This window comes from Carcharodon carcharias, chromosome 16, assembly GCF_017639515.1.
Source record: "Carcharodon carcharias isolate sCarCar2 chromosome 16, sCarCar2.pri, whole genome shotgun sequence".
Classification (NCBI taxonomy): Eukaryota; Metazoa; Chordata; class Chondrichthyes; order Lamniformes; family Lamnidae; genus Carcharodon; species Carcharodon carcharias.
The window spans coordinates 106,434,771-106,451,501 of NC_054482.1; the positions used below are offsets into that span (position 1 = coordinate 106,434,771).

Sequence of the window (16,731 nt, forward strand, 5' to 3'; positions counted from 1 at the left end):
CCTGTGGAAGACTTTTGTCCAGACAGTTCTGCTTCATGGTTCAGAATTCCAAAGCTTGAAAGAGAAGGCTTCTTATAGCCCATATGACAGTCAAAGGGCTAAGATTTCAGGTATTCTTGCCAAAAGAAGAAAGACTAGTCGGGAAGGTCTCACTAATCAGACTTCAACAATATCCCTCCTATAACGACTCATGCCCAAGTGCTCTACAAAGGGATTCAGTCTTACAACAGGCATTTCTTTTGGCAAAGCCTTTCATATAGAGGCTTAATTATTTGATGACAAATAATCCTCATGGCAGCACCAGGCCTGAACATTTAAAATGTCAAAATACGTGACCTTTCATAAGCTGTTCACTATTGGTCCCTTCACCATGCTGAATGCAGTTCTAGCACAGTTGAAAAAGAAACTCAGTCATGGGGCAAGAGCAGCTAAAAGGCATTTTTTGTAAGTTTCTTGAATGTTACTGCAGCTACGGAATACTCGGTCCTTAGCCTACTCTAGTATCCAAAGCATTTCTGTGGCTAGCCCTGTTCAGTTTTGGTCAATGGTATCCCTAGTATGGGGGGTGCTCAGTGATGGTAATGTCACTGAATGCCAGAGGGAGATGGCTAGACTTTCTTGTTGGAGACTGTCATGGCGTGGCATTTATGTGACCAAGTGTCACTTTCCAGCTATCAGTCCAAGTCTGGATGTTTTACAGATTTTGCTGCAACAAGCAAGCATCAATTACGAGATTATCTGCAAAATTGCGAATGGAGCTGAAGTGTTCAATCATCAGTGAACAACTCCATTTCAGTCTTAAGGATGCTGCAAAGGTCACTTGAAGCAGCTGAAAATAGTTGGATCACGGGATTCTGCTTTAAGGAACTCTTGCAGTGATGTTGTGGGGCCGAGAATGTTTGGCCTCCATCTTTCCTTTGGACCAGGTACAACTCCAGCCACTAAGATAAAAGCAAAACACTGCGGATGCTGGAAATCTTTAACAAAAACCAAAATTGCCAAAAAAACTCAGCAGATCTGACAGCTTCTGTAGAGAGAAAGGCAGAATTAACGTTTTGAGTCCATATGACTCTTCTTCAGAAGAAGTCTGAAGAGTTCTGAAGAGTCATACGGACTCAAAACGTTAACTCTGCCTTTCTCTCCAGAGATGCTGTCAGATCTGCTGAGTTTTTCCAGCAATTTTTGTTTTTGTTTCACAATTCCAGCCAGAATTTTCTTCTTGATCCCCGGTGAGTTCAGTTTCAACAGGGCTCCTTGGTGCCACATTCAGTCAAGTAATGCCCTGATGTCAAGAGCAGCCACTTTCACGTCTCCTTTGGAATTCAGTTCTTGTTCAAGATTGTGGAGACCACAGGAGGAGGCTGAAAAGGATCTTCCATTTGGCCTCTCTTGCTGAAGATGGTTGCAAATGATTCAGCTCTTCTGCATTCATATGCTGGTTACCACCATTGGCACGGATGATGTTGCAGCTTTTGGCATAATATAAAAGGTTAGCAGTTTGGCATAGATAAAGGCATCATAAGATTGTTAGCAAAGGAGGTGTAGAAATCACAGACATATATTGAGCTAGATGATTTAAAACATCTGGTGTGAAACATGGAAAAGAAGAGCAATAATGCTGGAGCCAATATCTATACATTATGAATTTATTGTATGATAAGCCAACACAAGGTTTAGGTTATTATTACATCATGAGGATTCTAAAGGCCAAAGTAAGCAAAGCATACTGCTAGTTTAATGCAAATCAAGAATCAAAGAACCTTTTTGCAGACATGTCGTCGGAGTTATTCAGTATTACTCAGTGTGAATGTTTATTTATAACCATGTAAAATTTCATTTCTTATCAACAGGACGAGATAATTAAGCTTTTACATTCTAGCCACAATGAAGTTAATGTGGTACAACCCTGCCATCTGCTGGTGCAGTCGTATACGACACAAACAAATCACATGACAATAAGGTCAGAATTGAAAGCTTCAGAGCAAGCCATCTGATATTGCTCCGCAACCGTTCCTCAAGATGGATATATAGTACCATTTTGGTAGTTCTTTGATATTCCAGACTAAGAACTCACCTGGATTGGTTAATGGTTGAGGCTCTGGGGGGTATCTTACTTTTAAGTATACCAACTTATAGACTCGCTTGCAGTTTTTGATATTAATAAAAACCAACAAGTTGACTTCTATAGCATCCAAACCTATAAAATTTAAGTTAATCTACTCGATTAATCTATTCAGATTGGTTTATGGATCCTCATCCTCTAGTTAGTGGCTCAATTGTTTATCTCCATTCATGACTGGATGGGCAGGGACAAAGCTTTGACCTTAATTCATTGGTTGTGGAATTACTTAGTTCTGTCTACACTATGCAGCTTTTCCTGTTTAACATGGCACGGAATCCTGTGTTGCTTTCTCACCAGGTTGACACTGTATTTTCAGGTATGCCTGATATCATTCCTGACATGCTTTGCTATACAGCTCATTGAACCAGAACTGGTCATCTGGCTTGATGGACATTGAGGAGTGAGAGACAGACCAGGCTATATGGTTACTGATTCTGATGGTACACAGTTCTGCTGAAGTTGATGCCTACCCCCCATCCTCCCTTATAATATTCAGTTTTGAGTTGCTAGGTCCTGTTCTTAATCTATCTCATTAGCATGGTGGCAGTGCCACATAATTCTATGGAGGGTAGCCTCAGTGTGGATTGGGAATTCGGTCTCCACGAGGGCTGTAAAGTAGTCACTTCTACCAATGCTGCTACAAACAGATGTAACTGTAAGAGGCAGATTTGTGAGGATGGAGCCAAGAAAGGATTATTCTCTCAACTGGGTATTCTTGCCACCCGGTGTAAGCCCAGAGCAGCAACTGTGTATATCACTATCTCCACCTCAGTTTGATCTGTCCTGCTGTTGGGACAAGACATGCCAGGAATGATGACAGAAGAGTTCAAAACATTGGCTGATAGATACAATTCTGTGAGTGCGGCTGTTAACCTGTTGCTTGATTAGTTTGTGGGGTAGTTCTTCTTGGCATCAGTCCCCAGAATTAGTGGGGGAAGACTTCACAGCAGTCAAGTGTACTGCGTATGCCTTGATCATGTCTTGCTTTGATATCCAAATTGGTCCCATTTCCTTCTTGTTTTTCTTTCTAATAGTTTGTCATAACTGTATGGTTTGCTGGGCCATTTCAAAGGGAAGTTAAGAGTTAACAACATTGGAGTGAGACTGGAGTCACAAATGAGCCAAACTAGCTAAAGAAGGCATGTTTCCTTCCCTAACTTGTAGCATGTTTATAATTCAACTGCTTCATAACCTTAGTGACTGCCAATAAGTCTATGACACCAACGGAGAGCAGACACATCAATGGGCTTGATTTCTTTGTACTCAGCTCCAGAAAACACTGAAAGCCAATGCTATACTCCTAGCTTGACAAACAGTTAGAAGTTTACCGGCTCTGTGGACGACTCAGTAATTCAGCTGGCAGACTGGTGAATAATATAAGAGACTTCTACATGCATTACACATTCAAATAAAATAAAAAGTTTTTGGCATGTTGATATTCAAAACTGAGATAGAATATTTCTTCCATGGGTTGAGACTTGAGCAGACAAGATCACTTCCAAGAAATAATCTGCAACATGGCTGAAGGCATCCAAGAAAATTTGTACCACACTATGAGACCAATGAGAAAAAAGATCAAGTAATACAGCAATGATGCATCAACACCATGTACAGAAGACAAAAATATCATAATATTCATCTTACACAGGAAATAGAAAATTGGCACTTAACAGAAGCATTGAGACCAAAGTCAACGATGAGCCAAGAGATTTCAGGAACAGTGGCACAATGATGGCAAATATGTGGGTTTTAAGTTGGTTTCAAAAAGTGGAAAAGAGGTAGGTCAGTGAGAACAGGAGTGGTGGGTGAGCAGAACTTGTTACAAGATAAGGTACAAGCAGCAGAGTTTTCGATAAGCCTGTTATAAACAGTTGATGAAGGAAGATACAAGAGCAGTCTTTACTTGGAATAGATTTATTCACAGAAATATTGCAAGTATACATTGCCCGTCTCATTAAGCGATCAAGTAACCATCCAATCAATGCCCTCCACCTGTAGGTACTTAACCTAAATTGATACAATTAACAAAGTTGACATTTATGGAGGGTTTGGTGTGGTGGGGTTATTGTGGACAAGGCACATCCTACTGGGAGTGCACTGGAATAGTAGAGGCTGGGAGGTAACACAAGCATTGTAGATGTTAGGAAAGAGAGATAGTTTAAGCTGTGTGTGTATTTGGGTGTGTTAGGAATAAGGTATATTTTAAATTTAAGTTTAATTTGTATTTCTGTATTTGTGGGTCAAAAGGGTGAAACCTGAGTTTTTCAGTTTCACTTTAAAAGATGCCTGCATTTTAGTTTGGTTTTATGACTCTTGAAAGGGAGTTAAAACAGGATAGAAAAAAACTGTGCTGTTGCCTAGCAACAGGGGTCCAGTGAGGAAGGCCCAACGCACACACACAAAGAGAAACCGAATGCAGTTTGAGTTCAGTTTGACAGTGCGCTCTAAAGTTGAAAGGAGTTGCCAGCAGAAGCTGCATAGGAGAGGGACAAATAGCAAGTCCCAAACTAAAGTTGGAAGCAGGTGCTAGGAGAGCTTGGATACAGCAGAGGGGATGGCAGAGGAAGCAGCTTTCACCAAATAACAGAAGAAAGGAGGGCCCAAGACCACCTTCTAGTCAAAGGGAATGAACAGGAATCCAGAAAAGGTCCTGCTAAGTGAAGTTAAGAGTGAGGAGCAGAGAAAAGCTCCAAGCTTAAAGGAAGAAGCTGCAGGATGCAGATTTAAAGCAATATAAGCTTAGGAGAAGCCAGAAAACCCAAGGAAACAGCTGAAGATCTGTAACTCTTTATTAGGGGCATGTGAAGCAGTGGTATACTGTTGGCATGAGTATTTGAGAGAGTGTGTAGAAGGAAGCTTGAATGCACATGGCATTCCAGGGGAGAGGTACATTGGAAGGAGAGTTTGAAACCCTGGAGGTGGACCCTTGTGGAGGCCTCTGAGAGAAAGTGTTGTTTGGGAGAAGATTCCAAAGCGACTCCTTAAAGTAGAGATTGGAAACCCTTGTGTGAAAGGTGGAGTTAAGTGAGATCGTTGGCTCATGGTGTGACAAGCATCTGGGAGGAGTTGATGAGAGATCCATAGCATCTGTTTGGAGTGGCATCTGTCACTTGGTTTCAGAGTGTGGTGTACCTTACCACAGGTCACCTATTGGTTTACATGGACTGTGTACTTACTGTGAATAAAAAAATAAAAGCTAGAATCTATCGAGCTGGGTTCCATCTTAGGACCTGACTTGTCCAGTAGTTATCAGCTGGGATCATAACACAAGATTTCAGCAGCGAATATATTTAGGCAGGGGTGAAGATTAGTGATGTTTCAGAGCTGAAAGTAGACAGTCCTTGTGATGGAGGGGTCATGGGATCAAAAGGAAGCCAATGTTGCAGCCATCTGGTTCAATTACAGACAATGGTTGGGAAGGGAGAATGGAATTAGTGGCAAATTTGCAGGCAGGGGTAGAAGTTGATGGCTTCAGTCTTTCCACTTTGTAACCAAAGAAAATTGTAGCTAATCTGCAATTGGATAGTGAACAAGCTGTCTGCCAATAAGATATGGATGCCAGCCCAAACAGATGCTATTGATCCCTTCTCAACTCCTGCCAGACACTTGTCACACTGTGAGCCAGCTGGTCTCACTGAACTCAGTCTTTCACATGAGAGTTTCCAATCTCCACTCTCAAAGAAGATGCTCTGGAATCTTCTCCCAAATAACGCTTTCTCTCAGTAACCTTCCACAAGCATCCACCTCCAGGGTTTTGAACTCTCCTTCGAATGTTCCTCTCCCCTGAATCTCCATGTGCATTGAAGCTTTCTTCCAAGCAGTCTCCCTCATTGACTCGGCCATGCCAACAGACCACCACTACTTTACAAGCCCATATCGGCTGTCCCCTTTAGACCTTCTGGTTTCTCCCAAGCCTGTATTGCTTTAAACCTGTGTCCTGCAGCTTTCTTCCCTTTAAGCTTGGAGCAATTCCTTTTGTTCCTTACTTTCACTTCCTCAAGACAGGACCTTTTCCAGATTCCGGTCCTTTTCCTTTGACTAGACCGTCCCCCCTTGGGACCTTTCCTGCTCCACTCCCCTGGATTTGGGGACTTTCTTCTTTAGTTTCTGGAACCTGCTCCTGCAGTTTCCTTTCCTGTGTCCAGCTTCTCCTGGCAGCTGGCTTCAACTTTAGTTTGGGACTTGTTATCTGTCCCTCTGCTGTCCAGCCTCACTGGAATCCTGGCTTCAACTGAACTGAAATTGCTTTTCTTTAGTTTTCACTGTGTGTGTGTGTATGGGGACTCCCTCTTTGGACCTCTGCTGTGAGGCAACAGTAGAGTTTATTAAACCTTGTTTTAACTTCCCTACACCACTATCCCTCTTAAAGTGTCATAAAACTCATTAAAAATACAGATATACAAACAGAGCTTCAGACCTGCTGCCTCCATTCAAAAGTGAAACTAGATCCCAGGTTTTACCTTTTTATCCCACAAATAGAAAAAAATATATATTTAACTTAAAACTACAGCTTATTTTTAACACTCAAAATACAAATACAACTTACTTAAACTATCTCTAGTTCTTAACAGTGGACAAAGAAACAGGGATAAAAACAAAAAACTGCGGATGCTGGAAATCCAAAACAAAAACAGAATTACCTGGAAAAACTCAGCAGGTCTGTCGGCGGAGAAACAGAGTTATGTTTCAAGTCCAAAATGACTCGTTTCAAAAAAATGAGTCATATCGGACTCAAAATATTAAATCTGTTTCTCTCTCCACAGGTGCTGCTAGACCTGCTGAGTTTTTCCAGAATTTTATGCAAATAAGGCCAAGTTTATTTAAGCAATTTTTTTGGGAGGGCCTGGGTTGGGGAAAGCAGGGGACAAAAGAATTAATATCCTTGAAAATATCTGAGAGTCTGGAACATTGCTAACAGCATAAAAATAGTTTAAGCTCATCATCAATAATAAGTTTTAAAGTAGACTTCTATTTAAAGTTTACTATAAATAACCAAGCAGCTGCGAAGTCATATTGTACATGTTGTCTAAGCTGCTATTGTACATTATAGATCCAAACAGGTACATACAATTGTTTGGATTACTTTATGTTAAAATATGAATTTTAACTAAGACCTGGGTTCTTAGCAACAACTCCAAAACTTGATTTGTAGTCCTTATAATGAGAAGGACCAAGGAAATTCATCTCAAGCATGTTTTTATATATTTATAATTACTATTTGAGTGAAGATTACTACCTTTTAACACTGATTGCTGTTGAAGGAATACAAAACTGTTTACAGATTAGAATGCACAAACTCACAGCCTATCTTCAAATGTTAGTATCCACAGAAACAGTTTTCAAAAGCTGGGTCGTGAGTGAAGGTAAGTACAGACTTAACCACCAGAGGGCAACTGGCACATTTATATTCTTGTTACTATTTGGGCTACTGCACAGAATTATGCTTATATGTGCTCATGCACTTTTGATACCATGTTGTCATTACAACATTAATGAGGAGAGAATCTTTTTGGAAAACAAATATGCCAACTAACTTATACAACCCCATTTTTATAAATTTACGATAATTTCTGCAGTGTAGCAAAATAAAACTAGCTCTATTCAACACAAACAATTAATGCTGGTGAAAAAAAACACAGAATCACACACATGGAATCACAGAATGTTATGACTCAGAAGGAGGCCCATTTGGCCCACTGTGTCTGCATCAGCTTGTCGAATGAACACCATGGCTTAATGCCATTATCCTGCCTTTTCCTCATACCCTTGCACATTGTTTCCATTCAAATCATTTAATGCCTTCTTGAATGCCTCGATTGAACATTCCTCCAACACACACACTTCTAAGCTTTTCTGCTTTTACTCATCAGGGCACTCGCAAGAATACCAATATAAGGGGGAAAGCAACAATTTATACTGTATGTGAAGAGAGTGATGATTGGTTGGCAAGTGGCATTGCATGGAGAATGTACCACTGACAGTTAACTGCCAAGCATTGTTTGAAATTTAAATAAGGCAGCTTGACTCTGATTGGTCAAGGCATTGCCCTAATGAGTGAGTCAGCAAATAGCTGTCACTTATTTTATGTCTGCAAAGAACAGGGCCCTGTGTATTAATATATGTAGCTTCCAGTACACACAAATGCACCACATTGCAAGCCCGATTGACAATCTTAAATTTCTTAGCACATTGAGGATTATTTAGCAAATGTTGTCCAATCACAGAATCACATCTAATGTTGGACACTGTGTTTTGAGTTTTGCAAGCACTGACTGGTTGGGTACAGTCTATACCCTGTCCATTACGAACAATGGCTGAGACAAGCTGTTTGATAGGATCTGCCAGTCTTTAGGATGTACGACCTACATTTCTATTGTCTCACTGGCATTGAAATTCATACGCCACACTAATCATTTGTGAGATAGGCAGAACGTCTTTTTGGCTTGACGGCAGCATCCTGTTAGTGGTGAATACCATTCGTGTTGCTTCTGCATAGTGGCAATGTGAAACAGCTAGCTTCACTTGTTGCTCAAATTTTTGAGATACTTTGCCCTCCCAGGGCAATCTGAGGTAGACTGGGCACTTTTCAGGGCTGAAAGTGACAACTTTAGGCCCATCCATGAAATTGTGCGATATACAGCGCGAAATGATCTGATCAGGGTAGCCATTATCCTGCAGGATGCCTTTGATGTGCCCAATTTCAGCATCACGCTTAAATGATGAGCAAATGGCTTGGGCCCTATTTACAAGGTTGCTGATAAGACCAATGTTACAGTGCGTGGAACTGTAAGTATCCCAACACGAATATTGACCAGTGAAGGTAAGCTTGTGGTAGACCATGGTAAAGAATCCACTGGCAGATTTCTCAACTAGTACATCAAGAAAGGGGAGTTCATTTGACTGCTTCATTTCATAGGTGAATTTGAGCGCAGGATGGAGCCCATTAAGTCATGTAAGGAACTTGTTACATGCAGCTGTGGATTTAAATAAAGCAAACGTATCATCCATACATCGGGAATATGCGAGGGTAGGTGGTTAGGTGTCATTCTATCAAAGGCATGTTTTCTCATGGAACCAAAAAAGATGTCTGCAAGAGCTGGACCTAGAAAGGATCCCGTGGCAACACCATCTATTTGAGCATACATGGTGTCATTAAAACTGAACTCAACTGTGCGAGTTGCTGAGTTCATAAGTTCAATGAATACTGATTCACTCAATGGTGGTGGGTCTAGATCGCCATGACATAGTGCTGCAGTGCAAATTTCTATGGCTTCCTCAAGTGGAACATTGGTGAATAGGCTAGCAATGTCAAATGAGCACATGGACACAGCATTGCTACCTGTACAGCCTTCGCAAATGTGAAAGAGGTCTTCACTGTGTATGTGCAGAAGCTTGATCAAAGCTGGCTGCAAGCTTGATGCTGAAATAGGGCGCATCAAAGACATCCTGAAAGATAATGGCTACCCTGATCAGATCATTTCACACTGTACATCATGCAAACTCATGAATAGGCCTAAGGCCCATTTTGGCCCTGAAAAGTGCCCAGTCTACCTCGGATTACCCTTGAAAAGCAAGGTATCTCAAAATTTGAGCAAAAGGTGAAGGTAGCTGTTTCACGCTGCTACTATGCATTAGCAACATGAGTGCTATTTGTCACTAACAGGGTGCTGCCATCAAGCCAAAAAGATGTCCTGCCTGTCACACAAATGAATAATGTGGTATATGAATTTTAATGCCAGTGTGATGCTAGGTATGTAGGCCGTATGTCCCAAAGACTGGAAGATTGTATCAAACAGCATGTCCTAGCCGTTGCTCGCATCAAGCATGGTACAGACCGTACCTAACCTGCCCGTGCTTGCAAAATTCAAAACATAGTGTCCTACATTGATGTGATTCCGCGATTGGACAACATTTGCTAAATAATCTTCAATGTGCTAAGAATTACGCTGACAACCAATTTAAGATCATCAGTCAGGCTTACAGTGCGGCGCATTTGCTTGTACTGGAAGATACATATATTAATACACAGGGCCCTGTTCTTTGCAGACAGAAAGAACATGTACATACATTGTGCCTGTTTCAGATAAACAAAATAAGTGACAGCTATTTGCTGACTCACTCCTTAGGGCAATGCCTTGATCAATCAGAGTCAAGCTGCCTTATTTAAATTTCAAACAATGCTTGGCAGTTAACTGTCAGTCACCATCAGTGGTACATTCTCCATGGCAACGCCACTTGCCAACCAATCAGCACTCTCTTTGCATACAGTATAAATTGTTGTTTTCCCCCTTATATTGGTATTCATGCAAGTGTCCTGATGACTGCAAGACTAAAAGATTAGACATATCTCTTTTTTCAGCAATACTCAAGTTCTGTACTCCAAACAATTAGCTTGTATGATATTTTAATGCACAAGCATTTAGGCACAAGACATCAGCAACGCTAAATTTATAGATAATTTAGTGTCCCAGACACAAAGAATCAACAGCTGTAAACGAATGCACTTACTTGGTGAAGTCCAGATATGCCACATGCCCATGATAAAATCCTGGTTTCATCTCTTTCCAAGTAGTAACGTTTTTCACAAATCGTGCCTGAAACAACATAAAATTATACTTTTATGAGTTAGGTAATACATATAAATCAGACCTGTCCTGAATACAAAGCTTTTCTCCAATCAATCTTAATTTCTTTACTGGGCTGATCTGGGAACTAGTAAATAAAGGGAAAACGTATAAATGCAACGATAAATCATAATGAAGTGATGGGGCATGTATTGCTGGGAAATCAAGAATCCAGTGTATCTCATTCTCAGTCTACTAATCATGATATTCTAGTCAAACAGAGGTTGATGTGCCAGGCTCTGTCAATTTACAGGCAGGCATTTTTGACAGAGGTAGAATGTACACATTTCTTACATAAAATCTAGACGAATTGCTCTCATTTACCTTGTATCAGATTGCAATTTTTGCTTTCAGTTGACTGTTATTAGTACTTAGACTGGCACCAAAATTGGCAAAAGAGAGCAATAGATCCAAATTTCAAAACTGTAGACCATGTCTATGTCCCCAATCTTTAAATAATAGGGGGAAGGCAGTGGTGTAGTGGCATTGTCACTGGACTGGTATTTCACAGACCCAGAGTAATTCTCCAGGGACCAGGATTCAAATCCCATCACAGCAGGTGGTGAAATTTGAATTCAATTAAAATTTCAATTCGAAAGTCTAATGATGACTATGAAAGCTTTATCGATTGTTATAAAAACAGTCTGGTTGACTAATGTCCTTTAGGGAAAGAAATCTGCTTGCCCTTACCTGGTCTGGCCTACATGTGACTCCAGACCTACGGCAATGTGGTTGGCTCTTTTAAAAAAAAAATGCTCTGAACAATTAGGGATGGGCAATAAATGCTGGTCTAGTCAGATGCGCCCACATCTCATGAACAAGTAAAAAAAATAAATGAAAACAGAAGTTCTTCATATTGTTAAAATTTGAGTTGTGTTGATTCTCAAATCTGATGAGCCTAGTACTTATGTTGTGAAATAGACAAAGTGGAATGCACTCCACTATGACATTTTCCAGGTCTTGAACAGTTTACTGGCCCCATCCCAAAATCAGATAAATTACAATTTCTATACAACATCTTTCGGAAAAAGTTTTATGGAATCTTCAGTCCAAAGGATTTAATTTCATGCACCTTGATGAACAAGTTTCATTCTAGAAACATTGAATAGATGGTCCTAAAATAAAAAATGCAGTGGACACAGAGAATTAGGACTCACTTGATCTTGCAAAGACATCACAGGATTGTTTTTGGTTGTGTTGATATGCAGGACATGGTACTTGTTTTTTGCACACAGGTCATAAGCAATGTTTGTGAAAGAAGTGCTGGCAGTCTTAGGTACACGATTGTAAAGGATGATGATGTCATCCAGCTCTTCTCCTCCTAGATCTTGCCTCGGGTTGTCCATTGTGTGGCGCTGTTCAATTTCTCTGACTTCATGTCTTGCAATTGCTCTTTCTGTAAAATAAAAATCCAGGTTTGAAAGCAGACCAGCAATACCATAGCAATGACATCTTAAGACGCCTGTATAAAGCACTATGATAAAGTAGGAAGTAAAGTAAACCTCTTGACTAGCTACTCTGGAAGCAGTAAGTTTGTCTTGAAATATCTCATCAAGGCATCCAAAGTCTAAATTAGGGTGGTATAAGGCAAGAACTATAAATTGATTTCAAATTATGCACAAAAAGTGAAATAAAGAATAGGAAAGAATGATAAGGTAGAAAGGGAGTTGAAAGTGACAGAAAAAGACAGGAGAAGTTTAAAAAAAAACATCTGCAATACTAATTAACTTCTGAAAGAATAAGACCCCACCACTTGTAAAATTAAATTTTCAAGGCCAGAGCAGTTTGGCAGTAAGTATCACTTCCACACTTAAAAATTCACTTACTCCTGAATAAACCAGTCTTAACTTTTTCCAGCGTGTAGAATGCTTAATCAGTGGTTACATACTCAACCTCATGCTGTTGGGATATATTTCAATGCTAAGTCTATCGGCAAGGTTTTGCTATCGTGAAGCCTGTGTAGGAGTAGGGTCATTTGGGCTGCAGCATCTGGATTTACACATTCGACTTGATTTACGTGCCTACTTCAGAAGTTGCTATCTGATTTATTCTGTAATGACAGAAAGCATCAATGGCCTCACCTTCATTATTAACACAACATCCAGATGAATAGTTTTTGAAGCAGCTGATTCACAATTTAGAAATCAGGATGGATTCCAAATTCTTCACTGAGATGAAGTTGTTTAATCCAGGATGGTTAGCTGTTATGGTCTAGTTCAACCAATTAAATTCAAATTAAGCAGTAGTTTTTATTGATCAGGACCCATTAGCAGTTGAATTCAAATTAACCAATAATTTCAATTAAAAGGTTCAAAACAAATTTTTAAATATGTTTTTCATGGGACCTATGTACAGTTTAAATTTAAATGTAATTATTCAAATCAAGCAACTTCACATTAAGGAGTCGACTGTACTAAAGCAAGGTATTTAAGATGGATACATATCAGTACCAATTCTAATCTCTGAAATGGAAGTTATCACCCAAGGATTTTCTTCTTGATTATTTTAACTCAAAGGCACTATTATTTACGTGATTTAAACTTGAACTTAAACTGACGAACATATAAAAACATTAAAACTAACGTGGCAAATTGGCAAGAATGCAAAGTCACGTTTGGATTAGTTCACTTAAACTGAGAATTTCAAAAATCTCATGTACCATTTTAAACTACCAACTATGCTATTTTACAGGATGGAACCAATACAGAAGGATTTTTTTCATTAAATTTGTTCCAATACATTAGGGATTCATGGTTCTGGCACAAAGCATGTTAACTGATCACCAAAGCTTCCCCAATCAGGATTTCTTCCAACAAATTGTCCTATAATTTGTAATTGTAATTTTCAAACCACTGTAAAGAATAAATGTGGGATTTTAACTTTGACTAAATGCAAGACTTTTGATTGTTGAACATACATTCTAATTTGGAATGACTGTGAGGTTTTAAGCAAATGGGATAAGAGGCTTTGTACAGCTTCACAGAACATCAATGCTTTCAAAGCACCACAAAGCATCAAATAGCCATGGTTACCTACTTTGTAAATTATAAACTTTGACCCAGTTTATGTGACTACAATGGTTAAAAAATAGTCTTGGCAGGTTAAATGCAGTTCGCACTATTCCAGCTCTCTTCAAATTAACTGGAGAATTTCACTCTAAAGTCATCAGGTAGTTTGTGGTTTTTATAAATTGTTTCAATGTAGCAGTGATACTGCAGGTTTGTGGATTCGATACACAAGGCAAATTCCCATCTTACCATATTGCATTGTGAGTTAGAGACATTTCCCCTGAAAGTAGACCAGGAGAATTCAGTACTAACAGTGAACCAGTGGTATAAAAACCTGATGTGGTAGATAAACTGATCCATAAAGAACAAGGAAAAAGGAAAAATATTCTATTTCCCTAGATAGCAAGCCCTCTTTCCAAAATTACTGAATTCAGAAGCTGCTGGAACCAATATTTGACCAGAACTTGCTCTCTCATTTGAGACCTGTACTGAAAATGTCTTGGAGATTAAGCAGTATCCTGCTCCAGAGCACCACAATCCCATTAAATTTATTAGAATTCTTTGAGGAGGTAACAAGCAGGATAAAGGGGAACCAGTAGATGTAATGTATTTGGATTTCCAAAAGGTGTTCAATAAAGCGCACATAAGAAGATAAGAGACCATGGTGGTGGGGGTAGTATATTAGCACGGATAGAGGGTTGGCTAACTAATAGGAAACAGAGTGTTGGGATAACGGGGGCATTTTCCGGATGGCAACCTATAACTAGTGGAGTGCCACAGGGGTCAGTGCTGGGGCCACAATTATTTACAATATATATTAATGACTTAGTTGAGGGAAGTGAATGTACTATCACCAATTTTGCGGATGACACAAAAATAGGTGGAAAGGCAAGTGGTGAGGATGACACAAGGAATCTGCAGACGGATATAGACAGGTTAAGTGAGTGGGCAAAAACTGGGCAGGTAGAATATAATGTGGGAAAATGTGAGGTTATGCACTTTGGTAGGAAGAATAGAGGAGCTAAATATTATTTAAATGGAGAAAGACTGCAGAAGGCTGCAGCACAGAGGGATTTGGGAGTCCTTGTGCACAAATCTCAAAAAGCTAACATACAAGTTCAATAGGGAAGGCAAATGGAATGTTGGCCTTTATTTCAAAGGGAATGGAGTATATAAATAGGGAAGTCTTGCTAAAACTATACAAGGACTGTTAGACCACACCTAGAATACTGTGAACAGTTTTTGTCCCCTTATCTAAGGAAAGATATACTGGCATTGGAGACAGTCCTGAGAAGGTGCACTAGGTTAATCCCAGGTATGGAGAGATTTTCTTATGAGGAGAGGTTGAGTAGGTTGGGCCTGTACTCATTGCAGTTTAGGAAAATGAAAGGCGACCTTATTCAAACATACAAGATTCTTAGGGAGCTTGACAGGGTAGATGCTGAGAGGTTGTTTCCGCTTGTGGGAGAGTCTAGGACCAGAGGGCATAATCTCAGAATAAGAGGTTGCCCATATAAGGCAGAGATGAGGAGGAATTTCTTCTCTCAGAGGGTAGTCAATCTGGAATTCTTTACCGCAGGGAGCTGTAGAGGCTGGGTCCCTAAGTATATTCAAGGCTGAGATAGACAGATTTTTAATCAGTAAGGGAATCAAGGGTTTTGGGGAAACGGCAGGAAAGTGGAGTTGACGGTTATCAAATCAACCATGATCTTATTAGTTTTGGAGCAGACTTGATGGGCCGAATGACCTACTTCTGCTCCTACATCTTATGGTCATTGCAAGCAACTGAATTCATTAGAAAATTTAATTCTAGTCACATGATTCATCTCAACGCTTCCACCATGCTTATGAAATTGTGCTGCCTTTTCATAAAAAGTTTCTTGCCCTTTTTGCTTTTTCCACAAGGATATATGGAAGAAACCTGCCTTCTCCGCAAGCAAAAGTCATTTTGACGTGCCCCCAAAAGAGCAAACCTAGCGCAAGGGGAATGCCCTTCAGATTCCTTCCTCAGTCACTCACCCACCAATTCTAATCTCAGCTATATGATAGTAAGCAGAATGAGTCTCACCCCTGCAATGCTGTACCACCCCTAAATTCTCTAACAGTTTTAAAATAAAGAAGTGCTTTTCAGATCTGCATTACTGTGGAGCACACAAGTATAATTTTACCTTCAACTGGTCAACTTAGAAGCAAAGTGCACTCATCTGCACCAGTTATAACAACTAAGACACTGGATAAATTGTCTTTGACATTTGAATTTAGTGTTGACTACATAACAAAGAAATAGCCAGCAGCTATTGATAATTGCAGTACCATATAATGTGTAGATAAATGTAAAAGAAAATTAAGGCACAAATGAACCACAGCTAATAGGTTTTGGAAAATAAATTTCAAATTTCTCCCGCTTTTAATCTCTACCACCTAGAAGAACAAGGGCAGCAGGCACATGGGAACACTAAGGGCAGCAGGCACATGGGAACACTAAGGGCAGCAGGTTCCCCTCTAAGACACACACCGTCTGACTTGGCAATATAATCGCTATCCCTTCACTGTCGCTGGGTCAAAATCCTGCCGCACCTTGACAAACAGCACATGGCTACACCAGTTCAAGAAGGCAGCTCACCACCACCTGCTCAAGAGGGATTAGGACGGCCAACAAATACTAGTCTCGTCAGTGACATTTACATCCCAAAAATGAATTTAAAAAACATGCAATAAAGTGTACCAAGAACATTGGAGAGCATAGTTACTCTGATATTCAGCGATTATTCAGAAATAGGCAAGGCTTTGACAAATGTTTAAGGTGCTTGTGGTTCACAAGAAATTTTCAAGATTGCACCAATTTTCAATACTTCAAACTAGAGTTTGCTGCTTTTAAATTAAAATGGCAACTTCACAACAAGGGACTGTGTGTTTCATTAAAATTTCATTATAATATGAAAGCTGCTGGGCATTGAGAAAGCAGCAAAAAACAGTA

At 39.8% G+C, this 16,731-nt stretch overlaps 1 protein-coding gene across 3 annotated transcripts in view; it reads right to left on the minus strand.

The window, feature by feature from the left end:
• The window catches only part of hs2st1b (heparan sulfate 2-O-sulfotransferase 1b), a 236,901-nt gene that overhangs the window by 46,354 nt on the left and 173,816 nt on the right, over positions 1 to 16,731 (minus strand). For all 3 annotated transcript variants that reach the window (XM_041208578.1, XM_041208577.1, XM_041208579.1), the window contains 2 exons: positions 11,904 to 12,142; positions 10,631 to 10,716 (listed from right to left, as the gene is read on the minus strand). In XM_041208578.1, the coding sequence (XP_041064512.1) occupies positions 10,631 to 10,716; positions 11,904 to 12,142 (325 nt within the window). The remainder of the gene's footprint in view (positions 1 to 10,630; positions 10,717 to 11,903; positions 12,143 to 16,731) is intronic.